The following is a 26,718-nucleotide window of genomic DNA, read 5'->3' as shown; positions in this document are numbered from 1 at the left end:
CTTGTTTAGAATAATGTTAAGAATTTGCAATTTACGCACTACATTCGGACAGTATTATATCTTGATGACAAAATTGTTGTATTCCCTATTTCAAAACTTATTATATAAGTGGGAAGCAATATTTGTCCAAAAGACAAATTTATATTTGCCTTACTATCTAAAAGTTCAGTGATTTCCAACCAGTTTTATTTTATTTTCATTAATTTCCCACGTATTTATTTTTCTAACAATTACAGGTTAAGTAATGTGTTTCTTATTGGTAAATGAGTGGTCTGAAGGAGACGGAAATATAAAAAGAATAAATTTATGAATTAAATGGCTTAAACAAATCCATGACTTCCCAGCACAAGGAAAGATCTGAAGGCCCATCGTAATGACTTTAGCTTGAGTGTTTGTAAGGATCTGTACACTGAACTCACGAGTTTTAGAGTGCAAAAATTAGGGATGTAAATAAGCCAGTCCGTTCGACAGCCCGCTCGATACCCATTCGGTTTAGCCAGATCCGAACTCGAGCTCGATACTGTTGAAACTCGATCGTTACTGTTGAAACCCGCTCGATTAGTAAGTGATACATACCTGACTCGCTCGACAAAACTCGATAGGGGTTCGTGAGCTCAACTCGTTTAAAGCTCGACCGACTCGTTAGTTCGACTCGTTAGCTCGTTCATATCTTACATATATATTAGTAAATAGTAAATATAGTATAATATATATAGTATTACATATTAATTATAATACTTTGATAACAATATTTAGTATGTTAAATTAACATATTAAGTTATTAATAGTTAGTATATAACAATATAACAATATTACATATTTAGCATATATATATAAACACATATATCACATCACACACGGTTAACAATAGTTATATATTATACTTATATTATAGTTACTTAGTTATATAGAATATATTAGACTTACTATTTGTTCACATTATACATATACCATTGTTTATACTCTGTAGTTATGTATAATAACATATTATTAATTTGTTACTTATAAACTATAGTTATGTAATATATTTTATAATATGCCTTATATACTTACATATTATATATTTATGTTATTAATAAATGCATAGAAGTTGTTCATAACCTTAGGTTTGAATTCTGCTTTGATCACTCATTGAAAAATTTAATAGTTTACATCGAGTTCTAGTTGAGCCGAGCTTGTCCAGTAACCCGGCTCGGCTCGAATGTCATTTTCAACGAATTCGAGCTTGAGCTCGAGCTCGCCCGAGTTTTAAACGAGCCGAGCTCGAACATGTAATTTATAGCTCGGCTCGAATTCGAGCTCGACTATTTAGGCTCGACTCATAAACGAGCCAGTCTTGAAATCTTCAAACTCGACTCGGCTCAACTCGATTACATCCCTAGCAAAAATTCATGTGCTCTAATAAATTTCTGATAGGTTAATACATGAAGGGAGAAAGAAACTATAACATAACAAAGGCAAACAACATAAAAGTTCAAAGGACAGATTAGGAGCATGAGGTCCCATAATTGAACCAAAGGAGACAAGCAAGCTATGCGAGCCATAATGATGTTAAAAAGAATAATGTTATTTAGTAGACTGCTATACGACTAGTATACAATTTGATGGTGTAATATTGAAAATCAGTTATTGGATCAACATTTGAGAAAAAAAAAAAAAGTGCTGATATTTACGGCGATGTCATCCCAGATGTATGACAATGTTTACCAATATCCAACTCCTTGCAAAAGCCAATAGCTCAAGAAAAATTGAAGCAATCTCCCAATAACCAAAATTTTCACCCATGTAGTCCTGGAAGAAGAGATGTCGACGATCTTGAATAGCGTTCAAGTAGAGACAAGACTTTGGCAGCCTTCCTCCCAATATGGCCATTTTCATGAACAGACCTGCCAGTCACCCCAACAAGAAGTAATCTGGCTGCTGATCCATAGTTCTCAACCATTTCTTTTGACACAAAAATTTTCTCCAAGAGTCCCAAAGCCTCCTCCTTTAATTCATCTGTTCCCCACGTCAAAGTCTCTAATATGGGTTTTATGGCATCAGCCTTATGCAAGACATTGGCCCCTCTCTGAGGAGACGCTTCCAGAAGAGTGGAAAGCGTCTGAATTGCTTCATAAGCAGTAGCATGAACCTCTCCATGTAAGAGCTTTACCAAGGCAGGCAAAGCATGTGCCTCCAATAGACAGAATGTAGCAGTCACGCTACAGATACCACCGTGTGCTAAGCATAAAGGATCACGTGATGCCCGGAAGCACCAGCAACTGGATGATTTGGAGACAACAGTGAGCTTCGGGCTGCTGGTGGAAAGATTACCAATGAGTGCTGCTGCTCTTGCCTTTGCTGTTATTGAACCAGCCTTGAGAAAGTTTACAAGCAAAGGGTACGCTCCTCCTCCCACCAAAATACGCTGCGACTCAGGGTTTGTGGGATCTGAGAACCTGAAGAGTGCACTTAGAGCATTTTCTTTTGCTTCCATGGTCCCATTTCGTAAAATGTTTAAAATTGCATCAATTCCATTCAATTCAATCAACTTCATGGTGAGTGCTCTTTCTGATTTTGGTAGGTTGGCTAATAAACCAGCAGCAGCCATCTGTACATCACCCTTATCATCATTCTCAAGAAATCCCACTAAGGCCTCCAGCCTTCTTGGCTTGAGAAGGTACTCCACAACTCCTTGTGGCTCATGCTGCGAGAACAGGAAGAGCAAACTGATAGCAATCTCCCTGATTTCGGAGTCAGAGTCATCAAGAAGCGGAAGCACTAGCGATAAACCATTAGCAGTGAGAACCGCCTTCTTAACCAACCCTGCTTCAAACCTGCAAATACCAAGAAGTGCATGCAAGGCAGGCCTCCGGACATTATGGGCTGAGTAAGGTTTCTGTTGCAAAGCTAACAAATTGGTGATGATGGGTTCTAACTCAAGTTGGGTCCCTTCTTCATCAACAAAGAATTTAATTCCATCATCTTCAGAAGAAAGTTTCTCAAGGATTTCAGAGCATTTCACAACAATAAATGGGCGAGCTTGGGGAGAGAACATTAGTTTCAGAACAAGTGGAACTCCACCAGCAGCAGCCATGAGCTCTTTATTGGCATGGCAACCTGATAATTTAACCAGAGCTGATAAGGATAACTCTTTGGATTCAATATTCCCAGATACCATCTCAAGCAAAGGAGGTATAACCCCTTCCTCGCCAAGGAGCTTCAAGTTCAAATCAACTAATTCCATATTAACAATTGTTTTCACCATTGATATCCTTGAAGACTCTGGCCCTGAAAAAATTAGAATGATTAAATTAGATGACTAACCTTGCATTCAAAGGATTACAGTCAATCAGGCACAACAGCTTTATTGTGCTGACGGCTGAATAGAACAGTCTCATATAGAGATGACACAATGGTCAAACCATTTATGTATACACACACAGAAAATAAGACAACCAGTGGCATATCTGGATATTTCATGATAATGAAATCAATCAACAGTGTCCTGCGTAGGATTTCAAACCAGACGTTTATATTCTATATCATAGTTGTGCAGTGCCTCTTACTTGTTCGTTCATCAGGACACGTAATGGTGTTTGATGCTATGGGAAGCATGAAACAATGTTGTGAGGATCGATTACCACCAAATGCATTGAGAACGATGAATAATATTGCATGGATTATGTGGTAATCTGCTGATTTAGCTAATGACACATTCCCTATTATTTCTTTATACAACTGATTGAATCATCACAACGACGAATCACAAACTTTTTTTTCTAGTCAACAACGAATCACAAACTTGACATCAAAAGCTTTTTCTTTTTGATAAAGTAACATACTGTTGGAATATTAATTATATGAATAAATTTACTATTTCTTATCAGTTTAAGCTTTTGAAATAAGTGATGATTTAACATGGTATCAGAACAAAGGTTTTTGAGATAAGTGGTGATTTAATATGGTATCAGAATAAAGGTCTTGAGTTCGTACTGTATCACCATAACTCACCTCTATTCCAATTAAATATTCCACGTGTTGAGCCTCACTTACTAAGGGGGAGTTTTTAAGCCCGCATGTGAGGAGAAATGTTAGAATATTAATTAAATGATAAATTTACATTTTCCTATTAACTTAAGATGTTTGGATAATGGTGATTTAAACAAACAAAGACATGTCATCTTTAAGCCTAAAGGAAATAGATCCTCTTACCTTGGATTATGTGATCAATAAGTGGTTTATACCAGCCAGACATAGCAGCACGAGAAATGTTCTCCTCATCTATCTCAAACAGCTTCATCAAGATTTTTTCTGCAGTCTCAGCTGACTCCCTCAGAGGACCCTTTAACAGTGTCACAAGGAAAAGAATCGCACTGCATTGCTGAGAGAATTTCCTGCAAACAGACACGTTCCAACCAGATCTCTCTTGCAACAACTCATATAGCAATTCAACTGCGGCCTTTGAAGTGCTTGCATCACGGCCCAAGCAACGGATAATGTGATCCCATCCCTCAAATTCGATCACTCTTTCCTATGAAGTTGATCCAATTGTTCAACTTAGAATGAGTGTCTTGTTTTTAAAATTACGCAGTATTTCATGACAAGGGTAAACTAACAACAAATTTGACTTGCTCAGGATCAAAAATCTATGCAGTACCACATGTGATTCAGTCCAGAATGAGAGTTAATCAAACTCAAAAAGTATATCCTAGATCCAAAGCTAGCAAATTCACATTAATATTCATCAACCAAACACTAAGAATTGTCGGAGATATACTATTAACAGTGCATTACAAGCTGTAAAGAAAACTTTACTCGCATATAGAGATTCTATCCATATATGTTGTACAAATTTTTTGTTATGTGAATTAATAGAAGGCAATGGATATAAAACTCATCCATATTTGAGATACTATACTGAATGCTCTACCCAATAACAAACCAAAAAAAAAAAAAGAAAAAAAAACAGAAGAAGAAATGAAAATAATCAAGAGCATTCTTTTCTATTGCCCTAGACGATTGGTTAGTCGAACATTGGAAAATTTAAAACTTAACTGGGATTTTTATTAAAACCTCTTCTTACCTCTTTGTGAACTATGAAATACTAATTTACCTTTTTTGTTTCTACAATTCCTTTTCAATCCACAAGATTTATGAAAGTACCTTATTTCTTGCGTGCCCTTCTACAACATCCTTCAAGGTAATTAAAATCTTTCTCTTCACGTCTTTGTTGTGTGAGCTCCCTAGGATAGAGATAATGATATCAGTGAGCCCTCCAATGGAAATCCAGTCCTTGTTAATAGAATTCTCTCTCATGAGAACCTGCATTTGGCTCAGGGCCTCTTCCACAGAAGAGTCCACACCTGACAACAACTTTGCCTTGGAAGATCGTATATTGAGGCAGTAATTAAGTTCTCGCCACTCCTCTATTGATTGTCTCAGTGGAAGGTTAGACCTTAAAGAAGTATCTTCAAGAACCTCACCTGTTTCAGGGTCAGTTCTTATCCCACTGTCTAACCAATCTTCAATGGCAGCTCGCTCACATGTAGTACCAGTGCAAAGGCTGACGGGATCAACCATCACATCTTCACAGATACGACAAAGAAAAGAATTAAGTGGTGGGATACACTCTTCCTTCTCATCATATAGCTCTATGACCTGGACCCTTTGGAGATACTGCTTCTTGACTTCTTCGTAATCCCTTGCAGCATCAGCTCGAGAGAGCAGCTCAATAATCTGCTCCAAGAAGAAAACTTCAGCCCTTTCTTTCCGGTTGGCAGCTTCTTCTTTTTCCCTTCTGAAGCTCGCCAGCTCTTTGCTTATCTCTGAGGGCTCAACAGGCACCCCAACTGCCCTCGCTATTTCTTCAAGCATGTCATTTGCAAAACCCTGGTCAAGTTTCTGGTCCCTAAGACCTTGGTTTAACTTGTCAACAATTTGGAGCTGAGAATTGGAAGCCTCAAATTCCACTCTCTGCATCTCATTCTGTAACCTATTCACCTGATCAGATATCCTAGATAGAACTTCTGTATTTGCAAGGGATAATGCAGCCAAAGACCTTCCAATATCCCTTGTGACATCTTGTACCTCCTTGACAATGTAGCGGCACTTGACCAGCAAGTAGAAGCGGGCTCGGTTTTTGTACTTCTCGACCAAATTATTAGCCTTTTTAACATCTGCTTCAAGAGATTCCAGAGCAAGCCTCGCAGCTTGAGAATCATTTAATTCTTGAAGCTGCAATTCCTTTAGGACTGGTTCAATGTCAAACAAGTGCTTTGACAAGACCCTGAAACTGTCCTTCTCAATGAGAACATCCTTTGCCGCATTAGCTGTTTTGATGACCTGGTTCGTTAGTACGGCTAAGATGGTGCCTACAGGTATAAGCTCCATAGCCATTAATTAACTCTAGCAAGTCTATGCCAGATCCACTATCAAAACCAAAGAATGTAAGTTGCGTCCATGGCCTCAAAATTGAAGATCAAATCCCACGGTGCATATCCTTCCCCTTCAAGCAACTTCCTCCATTTCATCCCTCCTCCTGAGCATCAGAACTATTCCGTGTTTTCCTATTCAACTATAAAAAAAATAAATAAATAAATAAAGACCTAGAAGAAGCTTTGACCCAGAAAAGGGGGAAATAAATTAAACAACAAAAAAAAAGAAGAGGAAAGAACGAATACGAATATCAATCAAGTGCAACTTATGAATTGAGGACATTGTCAATAGGAAATAAAAAGTTGTAGAAGTGTACTCACATATTGGTGCAAAATTCAGGAGGAAAGGATGATATTTTCAAATTAAACAGGTACAAAAAAGAAAATAGCGAGTCAACTAGATGACATAACTAGACCTTTCAGACTTCAAATAAAAACATAACTTTCAGGAAAACCATAATGCTCCGTTTTGTTCCTGAGAAAGGGGTCTAATAGAATTCAGAAGAAATTAAGTGGTATAAAGTCCATAAGCAGTCCAACTTGGCGTAAAACAACCATTTTTGGCTTTTGAACCTTCCATTTCCAAGACACGAGAACTGGATTTTCAATTCTTTCCCTCAGGTTTCTCGGCTGCCAAACAGAGCGTAATCTTCACCAATATTACGTAAAAGAAAAACACAACAAAGTCCATACTTAACTATCTTCAATTCCTTCCTAGAAAGAAACATAAGAAAGCGAAAAAAAAAAAAAAAAAGTTGAAACATGGATGAGAAAATTTACCTCTTCAAGTCTTCTTTTCTTTGTATCTTTGCCACTTTGGATTTGAAACCTTGGCTCCGGTGGTAGCTGCCGACCTTAGTATAATACAGATGTTGTTGTGTGCAGTGTACGGAAGGAGACGACTTGAGCAAGTCAAGGTTCCAACGTTAAAACCCGAGACGAATATAAAAGCCTGTAATTGTGTATATTATTTTACCACGCGGTGTGGAAAAAGAAACTGAGAAGAGATTGTGAGGATGTTTCTGAGAAATTCCATCCCATTTTGTGACTTCTTCTTTCCATTCTCAGGTTTTCTCCCGCAAAATTTCGGCTTCTTTTCCTGGAAGACACGGTTGATTGGACCGTTAGTTTTTTTCTCTGTTTCAAGTTTCCTTTTTTTACCGTAAAGGTCGGGTTTTTTTTTTTTAAACTCCCCTCATTCGTTGTATAATATTTTGGAGTTCTGTTTTTCATTTGGTCAATTTAATATCCAATTTATGGAGGTTTTAAATATAAGACTTCATTTCAGTTCTTTCTCAAAAATGACATGAACTACTACTGTACCCTTCCCTTTTAACAAATTTATTGAGGAAAAAAAAAAAAGAAAAAAAAGGAAGGTGTGGCTCGAGATTTGCAAAGAGCAACCCCTCTCTCTCTTGGGGGCAGCTCATAAGTGTAACATTAAAATTTTTATGGAGTCTCTCCAAAAATTGAGATTCTATCAACATTTTATTAGGCTCAGAAGCTTTTTAATACCGCTCAAGTTCTCTTCACGGACCGAATCGTTTATTTAAACCATTTTCAATAATTCTAGATTTTATCGCATTGTCTCTAATTGTTTAGGGGCTTTTATAAGGGTTGCCCACCCATTGCTTGTTTTCTTTTATTGTAATTTCCCTTCTCTCCTTTTTTTAAAAAATAAAATAAAATAATCCAGTGAAACAACTTGAAGACGTTTATCCAAAATAAGAGGAAAAACAACAAAAAAAAGATTGGATACAGAAAATATGATCCAATGTGACAAACCTTGAATTGCAGCTTTTGGAGGCAATGGCTCTCTCGAGCCTTCCCAGTTCCCAATAGATCAGGATCCTCTCCTATTGAGAGGAACTGGAGAGGAGCCAGTCCTTTATATATAAAGGCATTTTTGTAATTTCATATGGTGTGAAATTACAAAAATGCCTATGTATAAAGGACCGGCTCCTCTCCAGTTGAAAAAAAGATCCTGATGCTCAAACAAATCGGCTTTTGGCAATGTAACAAATGTTAAATACAATGGTTCCACTTCCACTTCACATTCAATTTTCCAGTAAAAAATGCTGAATAACTTGCAAATCTTGTCCAATGAATAGCCTAATAAGAAGCACTGCATACCGCTTCAAAATGTTTTTCAGCTTCCTAGCAGAACCAAGCCAGAAGTTTACCTCATTTTGTCACTCCCAAGAATCTTACCAGCTAAAGGATTGCAAAGAGGTCCATATTTCATATGGCTTCTGTATGGAATTGCCATGAGATTATGTAGATCTCTGATGCATACAAATTTGAACGGTAGGTTCCAAACAGGGTATTGTTTAGTTTATGTTTTGTGTTAGTGTGCAGAGCATAATGGAGAACTATATTCTGCAAACAAAGAAGGCAATGATGTAACTTTGACAGCAATTCTTCCGACTGGAACTGTATATAAATATCTCCAAACATCATTGCATTATTTAAGAAGCATTCCACTAAGTCCATTAGCTTTACTAATTAAATAGATATGCATCTCCCAAGCCAAAAACAAAAAAGAAAACAGATGTATATATATATTAGTCAAACCAACCAAGTTATTTGATTTTGGAAATCAATTTGGTGATGTTCACTTCTGCATATTACACATCTCTTCATTTCTCACAGGCCCTGGTAAATACAACTGAAAAGCTACAACTTTCACTTGCAATCCAAAAGAACATCAACTGCTGTTGTTCCTCTTGCGAGCTAGTTCGCGAGCCATCTCCCTCATTTCTTCGGGTGATGGAGGCCTTGGCCCCTCTGGGGGATACACTACATAAGAACGCTTCACACCAAAAGAAAAGGTAACAATGATTCAGAACTTTGACTTTAGATCAAGACAATGATCCCACCACACCCAAAAGAAAAGGTAAAAGTAAAACTCTATAACATAGTAATTTAATTTAGCAGAAAAAGATTAGCAGTCATAATCACAGGATCAGATAATGATTAGGCATAACGAAGAGAAATGGTTCCAAACAATTCCAACTGCACTAGGAATCAGTAAATCGAATTCCAACACATGAGCCAACATCTTGGGGGCAGTTGAGGTACTGCAATATCCTCTACCACCCCAAGATGATGAAAATTGATATTCTTTGCGAAGCCTAAACAAAGGTTTAGTTGGGGAATTAAAACAATAAGCTCATTAGCTAAATGAGTATAACCCTATAACCTCTTTCTGACATGTCACGAAAGACTATCATTTTCTTTTCTAGGAATATTAACTCAAAGCTAATCAACAAATTATGCAAAACAAAAATTATGTCATACAAGCTAATCTACTAGTTGCTAACGTTGACACGGCAATTCTACTGCTACTCTGAAGCAATCATGAACAAACTCCACAAACTGCAAATAACACAAAACAATTGGTACACATTCCTCACTAACAAAAGATGTGCTTTACATTGCACTTTAAATCAAATTCTTGGAAACCCAAAACAGAAATTGTTAATTTGGAAAACTAAACAGTGCCGTCTGCCATCAATTCCCTAATAATGTTACAAATCTAAGCCAACATTTACTTCCAAACGCGTGAAAAATTCACAACAAAATTAAACAAATCCTGGTCCATATATTAGAAAAAGGAACTTTCCAAAGCAAACCCATATGCAAAAAGAACAGAGAGAGAGAGAGAGAGAGCGTTACATTTCCCATGAATTTCTGGAGATTCTTAGTATTGTTAGCGAAGGCGTACATGAGAACGATGGGAACGGACACATAGAGCCCGAACTTCGCGATCTCCAAGATTCCTTTAGATGTTCCCACAGACGACATTCTTCCCCAACTCAAATTCTTATTTCGAAACTAAACCAAAATGTCTGAGAGAGAGAGAGAGAGACCTGCGAGTATTTGTTGCTCTGAGGATGGAAACGAAGCCTTTGAAACGTGGGAGCTTCGGATTGTTACGAGTGTAATTATGAACTGGGCCGGCTGAGAAGGCCCAACCAAAGATCTGCCTAGGCTTCAAAGGTTGCGGGCTGACGTTTAGGTGGGCTAGCTTAAGAACCCGACCATTCCAAAAGTTAATAGAATATCTTAATTAAAATAAGCGTAAGTTTGTAGAGACAGATTCAAACTCGAGATTTTTGTTCTGATCGATGTTAGTGTACCATATACTAAACCCCCTTGGCAGCATGCCTTCCCTAATCATTTTGATATGACCTTAAGCCATGCCCCCAAGCAATGAAGATTACAAGCTGATCGACCGTCACTTATATTAGGCCGACCAATTTTGAGTTAATTTAGACCAGCCGGCGGCCAGACTTAACTCACTTAGGTCGATTTGTTCGAATTTGTTATAAATGAGCAAATGCATGAAGCATAAAGAGAAACTTCATCTACAGTATTTTGGCCTTGACTACTTGGATTACAAACATTCTGATACTAACAGAAAAATGACGGAAGCGTGAGCAAAGAGAGTGGGGGACACATAATCAAATTATGAGAGTCACAAGCCTCTCCATCAATCTACTATGCGTGGCAAACACTCCATAAAAGGAAATGGGTTGAATCATTGAGAGGTGAATCACTTTGATCTTTCTCTCCTCTTTACCTTAGGGGCACCATTGACTCAAATACTTGGCATGCGATCAACTGATATCTTCAACGTGTTAAATTCTCAACCTTTAAAGTTGAGCTCCACAGATCCATTGGGCTTGGGAACACAGGGTCCATATTGAGAGTATATGTCTAACACTAGTGGAACCTGAATAGGGCCGGACAAGTGTATTGTGATTGAATAAAGCCATAAAGTGTCAGTTTAATTTATAAAGATCACGGCTTCTGGTTATACGAAAAGCTATCCTTGCTTTAAAAAGTAACATTAAAAAACACCCTCTAACTATCAAAAGAAACCACACATGAATCTTGGTAGCTTTCCAGCAAACGGTTTTGCTTCAAAGCTCCATGTGACCATGTCTGTGGGTCACATTAGAATATAAAATTCCCACTTGTATTCATATGATACTATTACCATTTCTGATATTTTTGCCATAATAATTAAGTTGTCACGAGGTGAACAATAAACTTCCAAAAATATCTCTTCATCTATCAATAAATTATATTTCAATTTGCTTTCTTCATCTAACTAATTGGCCATTAGTGGAAGTGGAATCATTGACCAGCAATTAATTAGAGTATTTAAGCATCATGCATTGTCTATATTAGATTTTCAACATCTAATGATATATATACATATAATAGTACTTTTTTCTGAAATTTATTCAGAAAAAATGCTCTTCTATGGCACATTTGTAATTTAATGTATTATGAATAATTACAAATGTGTGTAACATTTTTTATAGATCAATTTCAAATAAAGTGATGCTCCTTATTGTTAGTCAAAATAGTAAGTTTTATTTGGATGATTTGGTCTAATCGTCGTAATTTGTAAATGAATATTTGGCGTCTTTTGTAGGAATGACGCTCAAGTCAATGGCATTAAAAGAGGATTACTAACGTGTATATATTATAGGAAAATGACTCTAACGTGTATATATTAGAGACATGTGATGGGTCTCATGTGATGCGTTCCACCACATAAATTCCACGTGAAACCTATCCGATATTTCTAGAATGGTGCATTGTTGTGCACCAATCACTCTTCTATATTATACGACTAATTCCAAGGAGCATCACACATTTATACTATTTTACGTTCCAAATCAAAGATAGTGATATGATATCGACGTCAAATCAAAGTCCCTCCATGTAGTGGCCTAAATGGCCCCCTCCACCAATTATTAACTAAATTTGGGTCTCAAACACAAAGGCCTCATGTTTATGGAGAAGAAGACGACAATTCCATTAAATTCAAGATTATAAGATGCATAGATTTGAGATCCAACTTCAGCATACATGTATAGTCATGGTTATATATCTTGCCCCTTTGCTTATATCAAGCAACGGAAACGTGTATAGTCATGGTTCATTCACCTTTAAAGTTCATCTCTCTAGATTCATTGGGTTTGGGAAGGCAGTGTAACAATTAATACCAAACAATCCACATTTTACGTTTTGTTTAAAAATATACATTTGGCCTGCAAAATTACAAGGCCAAATGCACATGAAAATCTACAGTTGTCTTAAGTAGCAGCTCTAGGCCTAAACAGATTAAGATGCTTTACAATTTTAAAGAAATTTTAGATTCTTAAATTATGTGAATTCATACCATTTTTTACATCGAACGGCTAAAAAAATGTTACATATTAAAGATATGACATCTTATCGAGTCAACCAAAAAAAAAAAAAAATCATTCCAAAAGACCCTTTCTTTTTTTTTTTTACTTTTAAATAGACTCTTTATTTACTAAACCAAAAGATAGTTTTTTGGTCAAAACTTTTATACAACATAAAGTGTAAGAACCTAATAAAAGTATACTCAATTATCATTGTTAACATGTCACATTTTTAATAGGTATCATTTTTTCATGTCGTTCGATGCATGAAACGACTTAAATTCACATAATTTGATAACCTGCAATTTTAAATAAATTGTAAGGGATCTTGATCCAGCCTAAACCACCTAAAAACTCAAGCAGCTTTAATAAAATTTGCAAGAAACTAGAAAGGCATATTCCTGAAAACGTATCATGACCTATCAAAAAGGAAATAGGATTCACTTCATTTTAAATGAAATTGATAGTGTCTTCATAGTTAAAATTTAAAGTTTATGCATCTAATGTTATATATAAAGTTAATATTAACACATTTTTTTAAAAAAAACTTAAATAATGTAGAATCTCTATACCATTAAATTATATACACCAACTCTATATATCATTTGAAATGGAAAGAGTCTTGTCAAAATAGAGAGAGAGAGAGTTGAAGTTCCTATCTTCTATTTTGCAGCAAACGGTTTTAGTACCTGAAGTTTCTTTTGCTTGAATTGTACAAAAACTAAGCACACATATTTGATCTTACATACTGTGAAATTGATAAGTACGTCCAATCAATCCAACTAAAATATTGAGAAATTGATGAGTGCGTCCAATCAATCCAACTAAAACGACAAGATCTATGACTCAAAATTAGAATATAAAATTCCCCCTTGTATTTTACGATACTCCACTGATCTGAGATATTGTTAGTATATAATTAATAACATCATTTTCAGTAGGTAAACATTAACTTCCAAAACCATCTCTTATTAATATATCACTACATTATTAGAGCTTACTTTTTTGCTTTCTTTATTATCTGACTAGTGGAAGAGGAATCAATCGAATATCCAAACAACATGTATGGTATATGCTTCTACAGGAACCCTCAACCCTGCCGACCTAAATAATATAAAAATAATATAAAATTTAATGTGAAAAATAGCATTATTCTTTCAATATAGGTTCAACTCATTGATTTGGCTCCTTGTTAAGGTCGGAGTTAATCCTTTGTTATCAAGTAGTGTTATTTAGTAGACTCTTATGCAATTATTATATAATTTGATGACGTGATAGTAAAAATCAGTCATTTGGATCAGCACTCAAATACTAAGTTTTTACTGTCATATTTATACGATAATTTACTAAATAAAATTAGTCTTTGTTACCTAAAAACATTCTTTTTAAACAAAGACATACATTCGAATAATGCTACACATCTCTCTCCCTCGAAATTAGAAAAAACGATAATGATGTCTACGTCAAATCTAATTCAATGGGATCGAGCACATCTAATTGGTCAAAAGGTCCATCCTCTTGCACCTATCGACTAAAGCATGAAACCAAAAGAACATATTCACACACTACTAATGGTGGTGGTTAAGTGATTTCAATAGAATTTCCATGAGGTTTAGCAAGCACTAGAAAGTAAGATCGAATCACGTAATGGGAATCACTCATTCTTGATTACTGTTAATCATTTTGGATTTCTATGGTTCAATTGGTCTTGAAGGAATAGTTACAGTTGATAGCCCATTTTACCTTTTTTAATTAAAAAATAAAATAAAATAAAAGTCATTAGGCTCATTTGTGAGTTTACACCTGATGGGTCCATTCGGCTCATTAGTCATTAGGGATGTATGTTGCGTGGGGCCGTGGGCTAATAACATGACAAAGACATGTTATTAATTTTGATAATAATTTAAATGATGTAATAAATTTTACAAATTAATCAAACAAATTTAAATATTGCATATAATAATAATAATAAAAAAGATCTGAAAGTGTATGACCTCCGAACTTCTCTGTAAACGGGATGACATTGTGGAGAATGGAGTTGAGTTCTCGAGGGAAAAATGATTGTAAGCTATCTTATTTCGTCTGGTTTGAAGTGCTTCAATCTATAATTTATGGAAGGAAAATAATAACATTAGACATGACAACTAGATACATACTGATAAGTAACTCGTTCAGCAAATTTTTAAGGATGTTAGAATGAAAATTATGGATAGATGTAGATTTTTGAGAAGTAAGGGGAATGAAGAAATATGCAGAAGATGAAATTTGCTTGAGAGTATCTCTCGATGATTTGAGAAGAGTTTAGGCTCTCTGATATGTCAGTTTCTCGCCTTTGATGGTGAAGAAATGTTTGTGCCTGTTTGTTGGTAATAGCCTAAAGCAGAGATTGTTGAGTTTGGTTGATCTAGTGATGCTCTGTTCTTTTTTTTTTTTTTGATTAAATTTGTTGTAGTTTGTTTCTGCAAAATTTGTTTAGATGCAAATGGTTTCTGCTTAGACTTTGTTGAGTGCAAGAACACTAGCAGCATGTTAAAACAATTTTCGGTTTGATTGCACAGGCCTATGAAAATTCGCTTTTGTCCTTTCCTGCAAAACAGTAAGCTCGGTAAGGATGCTTGCTTGGGGTGCCAGCTGGTCCCACTCCGATGCTTAAGTTAGTTCTTTTGATAATATGTATGAATGTCTCAATAACAATAATTTCAGTTAGAGGAATAACTGATGGTAGGTTTGTATTTATAGTGAAGGGAGAGTTGGTTTTCCCCAAAAATGGTAGGAACCAGCTCTCTGACCGTGGGTCTCCACTTTCGAAACGTGGGCAATCACGCAGTTCGAAACATGGGTTTTCATGTCTTCGAGACACGGGCTTCCACGTGTCGAGTGGGCGTGTCTCTTGTATCCAGATTATGTGCGTCCACATTCTGAGGCATGATCGACCAGGACGTGGGTCGGGACATGTTTGAGTCACGTCCCGAATATCTCAGGATTTCGATCTTCTCATGGCTTTCCATGGGTTGTGTCCGATTGGGCTTGGTTGGATCAAGCGATGGATCATATGGCTAGGCCCATGAGTTCGGGCGAGGGGCTCGATAGATGGGCCCTTACATGGCTCAACCCATGGGCCCAAAGCATGTGGCTCTGTCGATTGGCCTGGTTAATGGTCGAGCGGGCCAAGTTAGGCTTTTGGGCCCATTCACTAACTTGTGGGAATATTTCCCAACACAGCAGACACCCAATTATTTTTCTTTAATTTATGAAATAAAAGTACTTTTTATTTCTCTATCTAAAAACACTTCATAATAGCTTCTCTTAATTTTTTCCTAAACCATTAAAATATTATTTTTTTACTTTTACTTAATTTTTTTCTTTCATTTTATTATTATAACTAGAAGAGATGTGAGATGTGAGAGAAGAGAGAATCGAGTTTATGATTATAATAATTATTGAGAATGCTACAATGCTTTCCAATGTATTGGGAAGCACTGTAACATTCTCAATACTTAAGAAATCTGTAAGAAATCTCCTACTGGTGATTTTTTTTTTTTTTTTTTTTTTTTACATTTTTATTATATTTAAAGAAGAAAATTACATATAAAGTATCTGCTACTAGTGCTCTCTAATGATTGGTTGGGGAGTGAAGGGTTAACTCTTTTGAGTTAAGCTGTTGTTTGCATATTGTAACTTGGGGGGGCCATAATAGTTAGAGTGTATTGTTTTTTTGAATTTTTTTTATATGAAATGCTTATTTATAATAATAATAATAATAATAATAATAATAATAATTAAAAAAAAAAACCCTTCCTACCCCAAATTATTAGTTTTCATACGTGCATAGAGGCTATAGAGCATGTCACCACTCAATTATTTATGGTCATGCGTGCTTACTCTCTGAGTCCACAGAACCGACTACTTCGGGGGCACCAGTCATTTAACAAATAGGAAACCGGTTGACCACGTGGCAAGTTTCCTGCCGTCAACTCATTCCAATTGAAACACAGCCACTTCCTAACAATTTAACACAAACAAACAGCAACCTCGTATGTCACCACTTGCGAGTTTCGAACTCCAACATAGCCACGTTGGCAGCACAAAATTACGTAGCAACCCTTGGGCTTACTTGCTCCAAATGACTGAAAACACCATGCTCCTGATATTTGACCATGGAGAAAAAAAAAGAAGCACGTGACTTTACAACAAGGAGAAAAGTGTTTCATAAAGGGCTGTTAATTTGACTGAATTGGCCATGGGGGTCCAGATTGCTGGCTAGGTTAGTGGCAGCCAGTTAATCCCCGATGTAGAGATGTGACAGCTACAATTCGTATTCACGTGTTGAGATTGAGTTTGAATTGTATTAATTAATGTATATATAGAAAAGATTATATAGGTCAATTTTAATTTAATCAATTTAATTAAACATATTATACTTCTCAACTTTAATCCTTTTTTTTTTTTTTTTGGTTTATGTTGAGTTTGTGGGTCATATTAAAAATTGACCGTCATTATGTCGCGTGTCGGATTCAAGTTGTGTAGTGTCAATGTATGAGTATAAGACTATATAAGTTAATTTTAACCCGACTCATTTAATTAAACTGGTGAGACTTCTCAATTCTAACTCTTTAATTTTTTGTTAAATTCGCAGATCGTGTAAAAAATTACCAGTTATAAGATACCTTGCATGTCCCACTTATTGGTATAGTTTCTGATATGGTGACATAATTTTTAGCAAAATCCTTCATTGATTTTTGCAAAATAATAAATATTAACAAAGAAACTCGCTGGAGGTGTTGGCTGGAACTCACTTCGATGCCTAAGTTATTATTTGAGAAAAAAAATGATTAAGTATTTGTTTGATAGGCGTTAGGCTTAGTCGGTCTTTATGAGTTTCATATTTTGATGGGCTTAAGTGGATTCAATAAACCCGTTTATTAATTATTGGAAATATTTCCTAACACCACTAATATCATACGTTCATCAAGTTGTCCGTCATTAACGATGATTCGTGCAGATTTACTTTTTAAAAGAGAAAATAAACTTTTGTTTATGTAAAAGGTGCGTCGGTACTTAACCTTGGCATTATAGTCTTAAAGTATTTTTTTTTTTTATAAGTAATTATAGTCTTAATTGTTAGGGGCAAATACCTTTCACAAGTTGTCTTTCTCTTCCTGTTTTGGTTTTGATTTTGACTTTGTTTATGTGCCGACTTGCGTGGAAATTGCTTTTGGGTAGGAGAATAGAAAGAGAGCTCAATAAAATTATTTCCTTGACTCCTCTAAGACAATAATGTGTACTATTTATTTAAACTGAAAATTCTTAGTAGATAGAAATTACGTACAAGAGTTTAAGTGAATACATAAAAGATTTAGGTAATTTATATAAATTTTACTGTCAAATAATAAATCAATAAATAAAAGTTATTTGTTCATTTGCAAATGAAAGATAGATTAATATATAATCAAGATCATGTTTAAGTTAATGTGAGTTAATCTATCTACCTAACCTCTAATAGGTAATGACTGAAGCTGACATGGAATCTATGTGAGAATTAGGAGCTAGCTTTCTTAACCAATTATATACCCAGCATGGTTTTTAAATTTGTCACTTTTGTCTTCAAATGAAGAAATACACACCAACTAAAATTGAGAAAAATTGATTAGAAATTCTTTTTTAAAAGTTGAGTGTAAATTTATTAAGTCTTTTTTGTGTCCCCTTAAAAATAATATGATTTTTAAAATCAGTGTTTAATCAAAATTAAATAGTAATTTATCATAAATAAATTAATGATTTTAAAGGACACCGGAAAAACTTTTCCTATTACTCAAATTACTCAAGTTTTATTAGAGAGAATAAAATGTCACATTGTTTCTCAAAAGCTATACTAAACAAACATGGAGCATTAATAATTTCAGAAAAATCATATTTAGTCTATAAGTTTTTTTTATCTGATTTGGACTTAATCTTTAGGTTTTTAATTTAAAAGATAAGGTCCTTAGGTTTTGCCCAAATTTCAAATTGATCCATCTATTAATTTAATGTCAAAGTTAACGATTTTTTATTTATCACATGTGTTTTATTTGATACTCTAGGGTTCATGTTAACACCCAATACAATGTCAATGTCCATGTTAGCATCAAATTTAACGATTTTTCATCTAATGTTACAAATCTAGAAAATTAAGATGACGAAAAAGATGGTTTTTGCTTCTAAAGTTGGGTCTTTTTTTTTTTTTTTTTTTTTTTTTTTTTTTTTAATCTTTTTCTATAGATGACTTGGTGCTTAATGATGTGACATTGATATTAGGTATTGATATAGATGCTGATGTGTCAATTGAGACACACATTAAATATGACAAACTATTAATCTTGATGAAAGAAGTGGCAGAATGATCTATTTAAAATTTGTGTAAAACCTAAGGACTATATTCTTGAAATTAGAAACTCAGTTACTAAATTCAAATAAGATAAAAACTTAAGGACTGCATATGATTTTTCAAAAAATAAAAAATAAAAAAAATAAAAACATAGAGAAAAAAGATGGATCACAAATCAAAGAAAAAAAATTCCAAACCGAACCTGGAATATGGAATATGCTAAAACTAGTACCTAAAATAATGGTGTGATTTATAAGAACCCAAAAATAGGAGCATGGTGGCAAATTGAGTTGTAACCAGACGTAATTTTAGCTGCATTCCTACTCTTTCATTCTTGTCTAGACCTTCTCCTACATGTTTGGAAAAGGCTTGCTCCTCTAGTTTTTGTAGTTCCTTAATTTCGTTTTTTTTTTTTTTTCTACTTTTAAAAAAAAAAAAAAGGGAACAGGGGTAATTTCGGAAGTGGGTGCAGAACAACCCCAACTGGACTTCAACAGATGACAGCCGGGTCTTTCTCCAACGACTTTAAGATCCTATAAACCCAAAATCCCAAAGCTTTACATCCCTGCCCCGTGTGGTCTCTCTTCCTCTCTCACCCGCAATCCTTGAGAGTCATGGAAGCAGGGGTGCCGCCGCCGCCGCCACCACCACCACCACCCACCACCACCATTCTCGGGAAGTACCAATTGGGTCGGCTACTGGGACGGGGCAGCTTCGCCAAGGTCTATCAGGCCCGGTCCATGGTCGACGACACAGCCGTGGCGGTGAAGATCATCGACAAGTCCAAAACTGTCGATGCGGCCATGGAGCCTCGGATAATCCGAGAGGTCATGGCCATGCGGCGCCTCGAGGACCACCCAAACATCCTCAAAATTCACGAGGTCATGGCCACCAAGACGAAGATCCACCTCGTCGTCGAGCTCGCTACTGGCGGCGAGCTCTTCTCCAAGATCTGCCGCCGCGGCAAGCTTCCCGAGCCCTCCGCACGCCGCTACTTCCAGCAGCTGGTATCGGCGCTGCGCTTCTGCCACCAAAACGGCGTCGCACACCGCGACGTCAAGCCCCAGAACCTTCTCTTGGACAAGGACGGTAACCTCAAGGTCTCGGACTTCGGGCTCTCGGCGCTCCCCGATCAGCTCCAGAACGGCTTGCTCCACACGGCCTGCGGTACCCCGGCTTACACGGCGCCAGAGGTCGTCTGCCGGCGCGGCGGCTACGACGGCTCCAAAGCCGACGCCTGGTCCTGCGGGGTCATCCTCTACGTGTTTCTCGCAGGGTACCTCCCATTCGACGATAGCAATCTCGTAGCCATGTACAAGAAGATCCACCGCCGAGACTATCAGTTTCCGGCTTGGCTCTCGAAGCCGGCGCGCCACGTGATCTTTCAGCTCCTCGATCCGAACCCCAGTACGCGAATGAGCATCGAGGCGCTGATGCAACACGCGTGGTTCAAGAAGTCTCTGCAAGAAAAACCCGAAAACGACAAGAGTTTATTCCGTTCAGCGAGTGAATGCAACAAAAGCGAAATGTTGAAAAGCATGACCGCGTTCGATATAATATCCTTGTCTTCGGGGCTGGACCTGTCGGGGCTGTTCGAAACGACGGCGTGTGAGAGGAAGGAGAAGAGATTTACGACGAGTGTTTCGGGGGAGAGAGTGATAGAGAGAGTGAGGGAGGTGGGAGGGAGATTGGGGTACAGAGTGGAGGAAGGCGGGAAAGGTGGGAATAGCGTAGTCGGGTTGGTGAAAGGGAGGGTGGTTATGTGGGTTGGCGTCTGGGAGATTGCGGAAGGCTTGGTCTTGGTAGAGGTTAGGGTGGTGGAGGGTGGGCTGGAGTTTCAGTGGGGGGATTTCAAGGCTGGTCTTCAGGACATTTTGCTTACTTGCCACGGCAACGATTACGACTAGTATTGGTGGAGACGGTTGATTTCTGAACAGAAGTTAAGATCTTAACGTTTGTCTCATGGTTGATCTTCTTTGTACATTGAAATCATCATCAGATAGTGTTAGAACAATTATGATAGTGATTTTTCTCCGTTCCTTAGCCATTTACTTGTGCGTTAATGATGAAGGCCTGTTCTTTTTTTTTTTTTTTTTTTTAAATTTTTTTTTAACATTTTGATCAATTAAAGAAACGTAAATCCATGTATGTGCAGCGGTTGTGGCCTACAAAATTGTATTATCTGTTCTTATAAGTCTACTTGCAATCAATTTCAAGCCAACCACTTTGTGAGGAACACATCATCAATTGGCGCTACACATGTTATAATAGTCGAATCCAGATTCCAGACTAGTGAAACTCTGGGGCATAACAGAGGTGAAAAATTGACACAAACAAATGTGATACTCTGCAAATCTACACCCTGACCACTGAAATCGTGCTCATATGAGCAAAAAAAATAATGAAGATCCTAAAGCTTAAAGATGGGCAAAACAGAGATCAGTGCAAATGGGTTATTCATTTCCAGGCCATATTCAGAGAAAGTTGGTCGCATTCATACAAACTCAGAGAGACTTCTGCACCAAATCCATAGTTAGCGCATTTGTCATAGTTAGAGAAAGTTGGTCACATTCATGCAAACTCAAAGAAAGTTCTGCACCAAATCCATAGTTAGCGCATTTGTCATAGTCAGAGAAAGTTGGTCACATTCATAAAAACTCAGAAACTTCTGCACCAAAAAATGCATGCAAGGAGAGCCAGGTCAAAAGCCCATCCTGCTTGGTACAAAAAAAAAAAAAAATGATTAAAAGAGAATATTACAACAGTAGAAGACGTCACTGGCATTCTTAATTATCCCTGTCACGCAGGCTTCTCATACAAGTGAATTTACAAAATATTCAATTCGACTCGACAAAGCCATATTCTGACTACTTGGGTTTGCTGTACATACACTGTTCAGGTAAGGCCATTTGTTCTACAAGCAATGGCCCATGTGCTTTTCCTCACAGCCTCAACACATGTTCTTGTCGGACTTCTTTCTGGTCCTTCTAGTGCCTTCAGGTAAATCTACACAATATATGTTGAATACAGGATCATGGACATTTTCAACTTCACACTGATTTTTCAGCTTTACAATTGTGAAGAATTACAGTCAAGAAGCTCTCAACTAGGTAAGCACGTAAATTTCCTCAATGTAACTTTATCTTGCAACCTTAAATCAGATAGGTCATAGTCAAAACGCTGGTTGCTAAGAGAAGATATTTATAAGTCATCATAATCATCCACTACAACCACAGATGAGAGAGTTGACATCCATGCCTGCAAACCACTCTGAGCATCCTTCTTCGTAGTTACTTCCAGCTTGCTAACAGCTTGCTTTGGAACCCCACACTTCAACAGAACAACTCCAAGTAATTTGAATGTACAATTGTCAGGTTGAATACCAGCTTTTATAATTTCATTGAAGGTTTCCACTGCCTCCTTGAATCTGCCATCCATTGCATACAACCCAAGCACATTATTACAACTCAACAAATCGGTTAGAAGTCCCAGTTCTCTCATCTGCTTTGCAATTTGAATGGCTTCCTCAAACCTCCCAATTCTCTTATACATGCACAACATCATTGCATAAGTAAATTCATTTGCCTCCCCCTTTCTCTTCAAGCTGTTAAAAATATCTTCTGCTTGTTTAACCATAGATCGCTCACTATAAAGATGAATCATACAATTCGAAGAATATATAGCTGGACCCTCCTCTAATGATTGAAGCATTTTGTATGTTTCTTCTGCTTCTTTCAAGTAGCCAACTTTGGTATAAAGCTTGATGAGGGAGTTATATATAACTGTATTTCCAGGCAAACCTGCCCTTTCCATTGCATCAACATAACTGATAGCTTCTTTAGCACTTCCAGCATCGGCAAAAGCATTTATCAGTACCCCATAGACAATAACATCGGGATTCACATTAAATCTGATCATCTCCTTATATAGTTCCTCTGCAATTTCCAATTGACCTAATTTTACAAAGCCTGATATCACAGAACAATATGGGATGCAATCACTTACCAGTCCTGCCTTCTGCATTCTCCTCAGATAGGGTTTTGCAATGTGTGGCATGTCGCCACTAGCCAAAATTTGTATTAAGGAATTATAGCTACATTTATCTGGAACTAAACCATAACCACCCATACTATCAAACAACTGACATGCTTTATCATAGCACTGTCCTATTCCATAAGCTTTAATCATCACATTGAACAGAAGGACAGTCAGCTTCTTCTGTTCTTGGCAACAAATGAAAACTTTTTCAGCTTCCAAAATATGGCCACGCTCCCCATATGCATCAATATTAGCAGAATAACACTCAGAACTCATTTTCCCTGAAAGATGAAACCTCCTGAACCATAACCATGACTTCTCAAGCATTCCAGCTTCTATATACATTCTAGTCAGAGCTGATTGGGTGTATTCATCAATCTCGAGACCCCTTCCATCCATCTCTGATATCACTTCTTCAGCTTGGTGAACCATATGCCTTATGGAGTATGCATACAAGAGGGTGCGGTAACTCACAAGGTCTGGCTCGAGGCAGGCCTCCTTCATCTTTGCAAAGTAGTTTGCTGCCATGTTTATATTATCATGCCTAGCACAGAGGAAAATGAGAATATTATATGTTCTTGTGTCAGGTGGGCATCGGCACTCCTCCATTTTCTGAATCAGGGAAGCCACCTCATCTAGTTGGCCATGGTTGCCACAAATGTGAATAATGGTATTGAAAGTCACTGTGTTTGGAGCTATCCCTTCCTTGAGCATCTGCGCAAAAGTTTCAGATGCTTCTTTAAGTTGCCCAGCCTTCCCAAATGTGTCTATCAATGTATTATAGGTATGTGAGCTCAAACTAGCACGAGCATGCAAAGCACTACCCACTTCGGCAGTAGTTTTAGCACTAGCACTGTCATGCCTCAAAGATTCACCCAATGACCACTTCTTGAAAAAGTCCTCGGCTTTTTGAAACTCTCCTGCCTTCTTATACAACTGAATAACAGTCCCCATAGTAACCTCATCAGGTTCCATCCCTTGGTTGTTCATTCTCTCAAGCCAAAGAAGTGCTTCATCCTTGAGTCCGCCTTTGCTATAAACATCAATTAGAGTTCCATAGGTAGAATTTATTGGTGCAATTCCTTTAACATTCATCTCATCCCACAAACCCTCAACATGGCTCCACTTTCGTGCTTTCCCAAGAATCCGAAGCATAATGTTATAGTGAATCACATTCAATTCATAACAACCCTTTCTCTTGAACCACTCAAAAATCTCCAAGGCCCTCTCCCAACTCAGCTGCTCCTTCAAAATTATGCTCCTTTCCTTGTTACCAATCTTGTCTTCCCATGGCCTCAGAGCCTCATCCAAATCCTCAACCGTATCCAATGCTCTCAATATCCCCGGTATACATCCACCGTAATTGACCCGTTTCATCAAACATCTAGAATGCACTTTCTCCAATAATCCATTTTCACTCTCTGACCTGAACTCAACCTCAAAATTCCTCCTTTTCACAATTCTACCGCTATCCCAAGTGCTTCCTCTCTGTTTTCTATCTGGGTTTTTCACCAAATTCAGTTTCTTCGGTCCAGGTTCATGAATAACACCAGTTCTTCTATCATGGGACGGTCTGTGAACTCCGCCAGCCCTTTTGAATTCTCCATTGGGACATTCAAATACTATCTGTTCCCTGTGTTTCTTGGAAATGAGCTCAACTTGGTCCAGTGGAGAAACTGAGACTCCTATACTGGGTGAGTTCCTTGAGGAACCCAATACGTGGAAGCAATTAGCATCTAAATGCTGGAACTTGACAAGCATTTCCGCAAAGAGAATGCGCCAATTGTTTGAAGAAAAAGGTTGAGAATTATCAAAACAAGAACAGTTTGGGGAACTGGTGATGGGTTTCACCCTCTTGGAATGGTCTCGTGCTCGTTCAGGCCAAGTGTTCCACAGAATATATTTATTTTGGGAACTTGGGAAGTCCAGTTAAATTGGTGACGTTCGGGGAGTTAACGAGATGGAGAGAGGTTTGGGTGTAATTAAATCTAGACCTAAGGCGATATATTTGGCTGCATTTAAAAATTTAAATAATGTAATAACATATTCACAGCGTAATATTATATATAACATTAAATATAATAAAATAAAATTTTAACTATAAAATAACTATTCTCCATTTTTCTTTTTCTAATTAAGTAAGGAAAATAGGTTACAAGAGATGATCTTTTCTATTCCGGATCCGAATGGAAGAGAGAATGGGTGATCCTATGAGAATGCTTCTAGATACAAGATGATAAGTGTCCCATTTAGCTAAAGCATGTGCCCGATAATTGACACAACGAGACACTTTCAAAGCATTCCAACTTTGAAAAGATAATAAACTTAAACTAATATCTGAAACTACATTAGAGAAATTCGACAAAGAGAAAAGTTCAGGAAAATTAATCGCTAAGATAACTAAAAGAGCATCACCCTCAATAATAAAATGATCATATCCCGAAGATAAAGCCAACCGAGAGACCAGAAGAATTGCAAAAGCTTCACCAACAAGAATATCCGTAGAATGCAATCGTTGGGTAGCAGCCATAATAATATTACTCGAAGAATCACTAATGACTGTAGCAGCAACAGCAAATGAGTCCCTTACAGCCACATCCAAATTTCCTTTTAACATCATCAACTCCCGGAGGAGTCCAAAAGAAGGGACTAGAAGCAACATTCCAAGCCTCAAGATGAAGACCCAAAGTTGAAGAACGATGTATAATAAGCTTGGCAGGATCGGGTTGAAGATCATCATGCACCAATTTATTTCGAGAAAAGCAAATTATTATATCTAAAGTGAGAGAAACAAAAAGTTGAAATTTCCTAGCTTCTGACTTAGGAATAGCCAAGCGCTCAACGGATATAAAATGACAAAGATCCAATCTAAAATAGGCTTATCAGATAAATCAATAGTAATAAGCGGCCAAGAAGAGGATCTCCAGATAATTCTAACAAGTTCACAATCTAAAAAGATATGACACAAAATCTCTACCGGAAAATTGCAAAAAGGACAAATCCATGCATTTGTATAGAGAGAAACTTATTCTATTACCAAAAGCGCGCGTTTATCAGATAATGTTGTCCTTTTAATTCCAACTTAAAAGGCCGTGGCGGAAGCATTTTTTTTTTTTTTCTTTTCTTATGAGTATTAATTAAGAAAATAATTTTTCCAGTAAATTTGTTTCTTTCATGTAACTGATATAAACTTATTCTTCTTGTAATTTGTAAGTTGATAAAAGTCTGTGTGAAAGTTAAGGGAAAAAAAAAAATACGAACTTACTTAAATGCCAAAAAAATTTCGTTGACAAACAACTGAACAAGTAATCGGTTCTCTATTTTTTCTTCTTTTTTTTTTTTTTTTTCTAAAAAGAAAAAACTGAACAACCTAAAAAAGAAAATAAATAACAAAACCATTGCATCAAAAATCAACATAACGTGCTTAGAAAAAACAAAAAAAGAAAAAGAAAAAGAAAAAAGGGAAGAAAAATTAAATTTAGCCATGAGTTTCCAATTTAGCCATGGGTTTCCAATTTCGATAATTAAGTCCTTAGGTTTTCCTTCGGTTTTAAATAGATCCTGCCTTCAACCTATAGTCTAATTAACTAATAGTATGCCACATAAGACCAATCAATTAATATCGCGTGTCTCTTGTTTGACACATCATGTAAGGATAAAAATTTCTTACAACCCACATATAAAAAGGACA

General features: G+C 36.8%; 4 protein-coding genes across 4 annotated transcripts; 1 reads left to right on the top strand and 3 right to left on the bottom strand.

Annotated features, from left to right (window-relative positions):
- Window positions 1–1,546: 1,546 nt before the first annotated feature.
- LOC133874800 (U-box domain-containing protein 44-like) lies at window positions 1,547–7,524 on the bottom strand. The gene is made up of 4 exons (XM_062312660.1): window positions 7,197–7,524; window positions 5,146–6,556; window positions 4,195–4,513; window positions 1,547–3,270 (listed from the first exon to the last, which is right to left on the bottom strand). Exons 2-4 carry the CDS (start codon window positions 6,376–6,378, stop codon window positions 1,778–1,780), a joined length of 3,045 nt encoding a protein of 1,014 aa, XP_062168644.1. The 5' UTR covers window positions 6,379–6,556; window positions 7,197–7,524; the 3' UTR covers window positions 1,547–1,777.
- Window positions 7,525–8,954: 1,430 nt separating this feature from the next.
- Window positions 8,955–10,451, bottom strand: LOC133858596 (uncharacterized). Its single transcript, XM_062294075.1, has 2 exons — window positions 10,095–10,451; window positions 8,955–9,228 (listed from the first exon to the last, which is right to left on the bottom strand). Exons 1-2 carry the CDS (start codon window positions 10,221–10,223, stop codon window positions 9,124–9,126), a joined length of 234 nt encoding a protein of 77 aa, XP_062150059.1. The 5' UTR covers window positions 10,224–10,451; the 3' UTR covers window positions 8,955–9,123.
- Window positions 10,452–19,554: 9,103 nt separating this feature from the next.
- LOC133874779 (CBL-interacting serine/threonine-protein kinase 7) lies at window positions 19,555–21,078 on the top strand. The gene has a single exon (XM_062312647.1). It carries the CDS (start codon window positions 19,604–19,606, stop codon window positions 20,894–20,896), a length of 1,293 nt encoding a protein of 430 aa, XP_062168631.1. The 5' UTR covers window positions 19,555–19,603; the 3' UTR covers window positions 20,897–21,078.
- A 307-nt stretch (window positions 21,079–21,385) lies between these two features.
- LOC133874767 (pentatricopeptide repeat-containing protein At3g23020) lies at window positions 21,386–24,978 on the bottom strand. The gene has a single exon (XM_062312639.1). The coding sequence runs from the start codon at window positions 24,786–24,788 to the stop codon at window positions 22,191–22,193; it is 2,598 nt and encodes an 865-aa protein (XP_062168623.1). The 5' UTR covers window positions 24,789–24,978; the 3' UTR covers window positions 21,386–22,190.
- Window positions 24,979–26,718: the final 1,740 nt, after the last annotated feature.

The sequence above is a fragment of the Alnus glutinosa genome, chromosome 1 (genome assembly GCF_958979055.1).
Source record: "Alnus glutinosa chromosome 1, dhAlnGlut1.1, whole genome shotgun sequence".
NCBI classification, from domain to species: domain Eukaryota; kingdom Viridiplantae; phylum Streptophyta; class Magnoliopsida; order Fagales; family Betulaceae; genus Alnus; species Alnus glutinosa.
Note: the sequence above shows the minus strand (reverse complement) of the source record. Positions and strands in the feature narration are given on the sequence as shown.

Bases quoted from the DNA above. Each gene is read 5' to 3' on its own strand.
- LOC133874800 (XM_062312660.1), bottom strand. From the start codon at position 6,378: ATGGCTATGGAGCTTATACCTGTAGGCACCATCTTAGCCGTACTAACG. The intron at 4,514-5,145 runs GTACTTTCATAA...TCAACTTCATAG, and splicing joins AAGGGCACGCAAGAAATAAG to GAAAGAGTGATCGAATTTGA. The intron at 3,271-4,194 runs GTAAGAGGATCT...TAATTTTTTCAG, and splicing joins TATTGATCACATAATCCAAG to GGCCAGAGTCTTCAAGGATA.
- LOC133858596 (XM_062294075.1), bottom strand. From the start codon at position 10,223: ATGTCGTCTGTGGGAACATCTAAAGGAATCTTGGAGATCGCGAAGTTC. The intron at 9,229-10,094 runs GTAACGCTCTCT...TTTGGTGTGAAG, and splicing joins TCCAGAAATTCATGGGAAAT to CGTTCTTATGTAGTGTATCC.
- LOC133874779 (XM_062312647.1), top strand. From the start codon at position 19,604: ATGGAAGCAGGGGTGCCGCCGCCGCCGCCACCACCACCACCACCCACC.
- LOC133874767 (XM_062312639.1), bottom strand. From the start codon at position 24,788: ATGCTTGTCAAGTTCCAGCATTTAGATGCTAATTGCTTCCACGTATTG.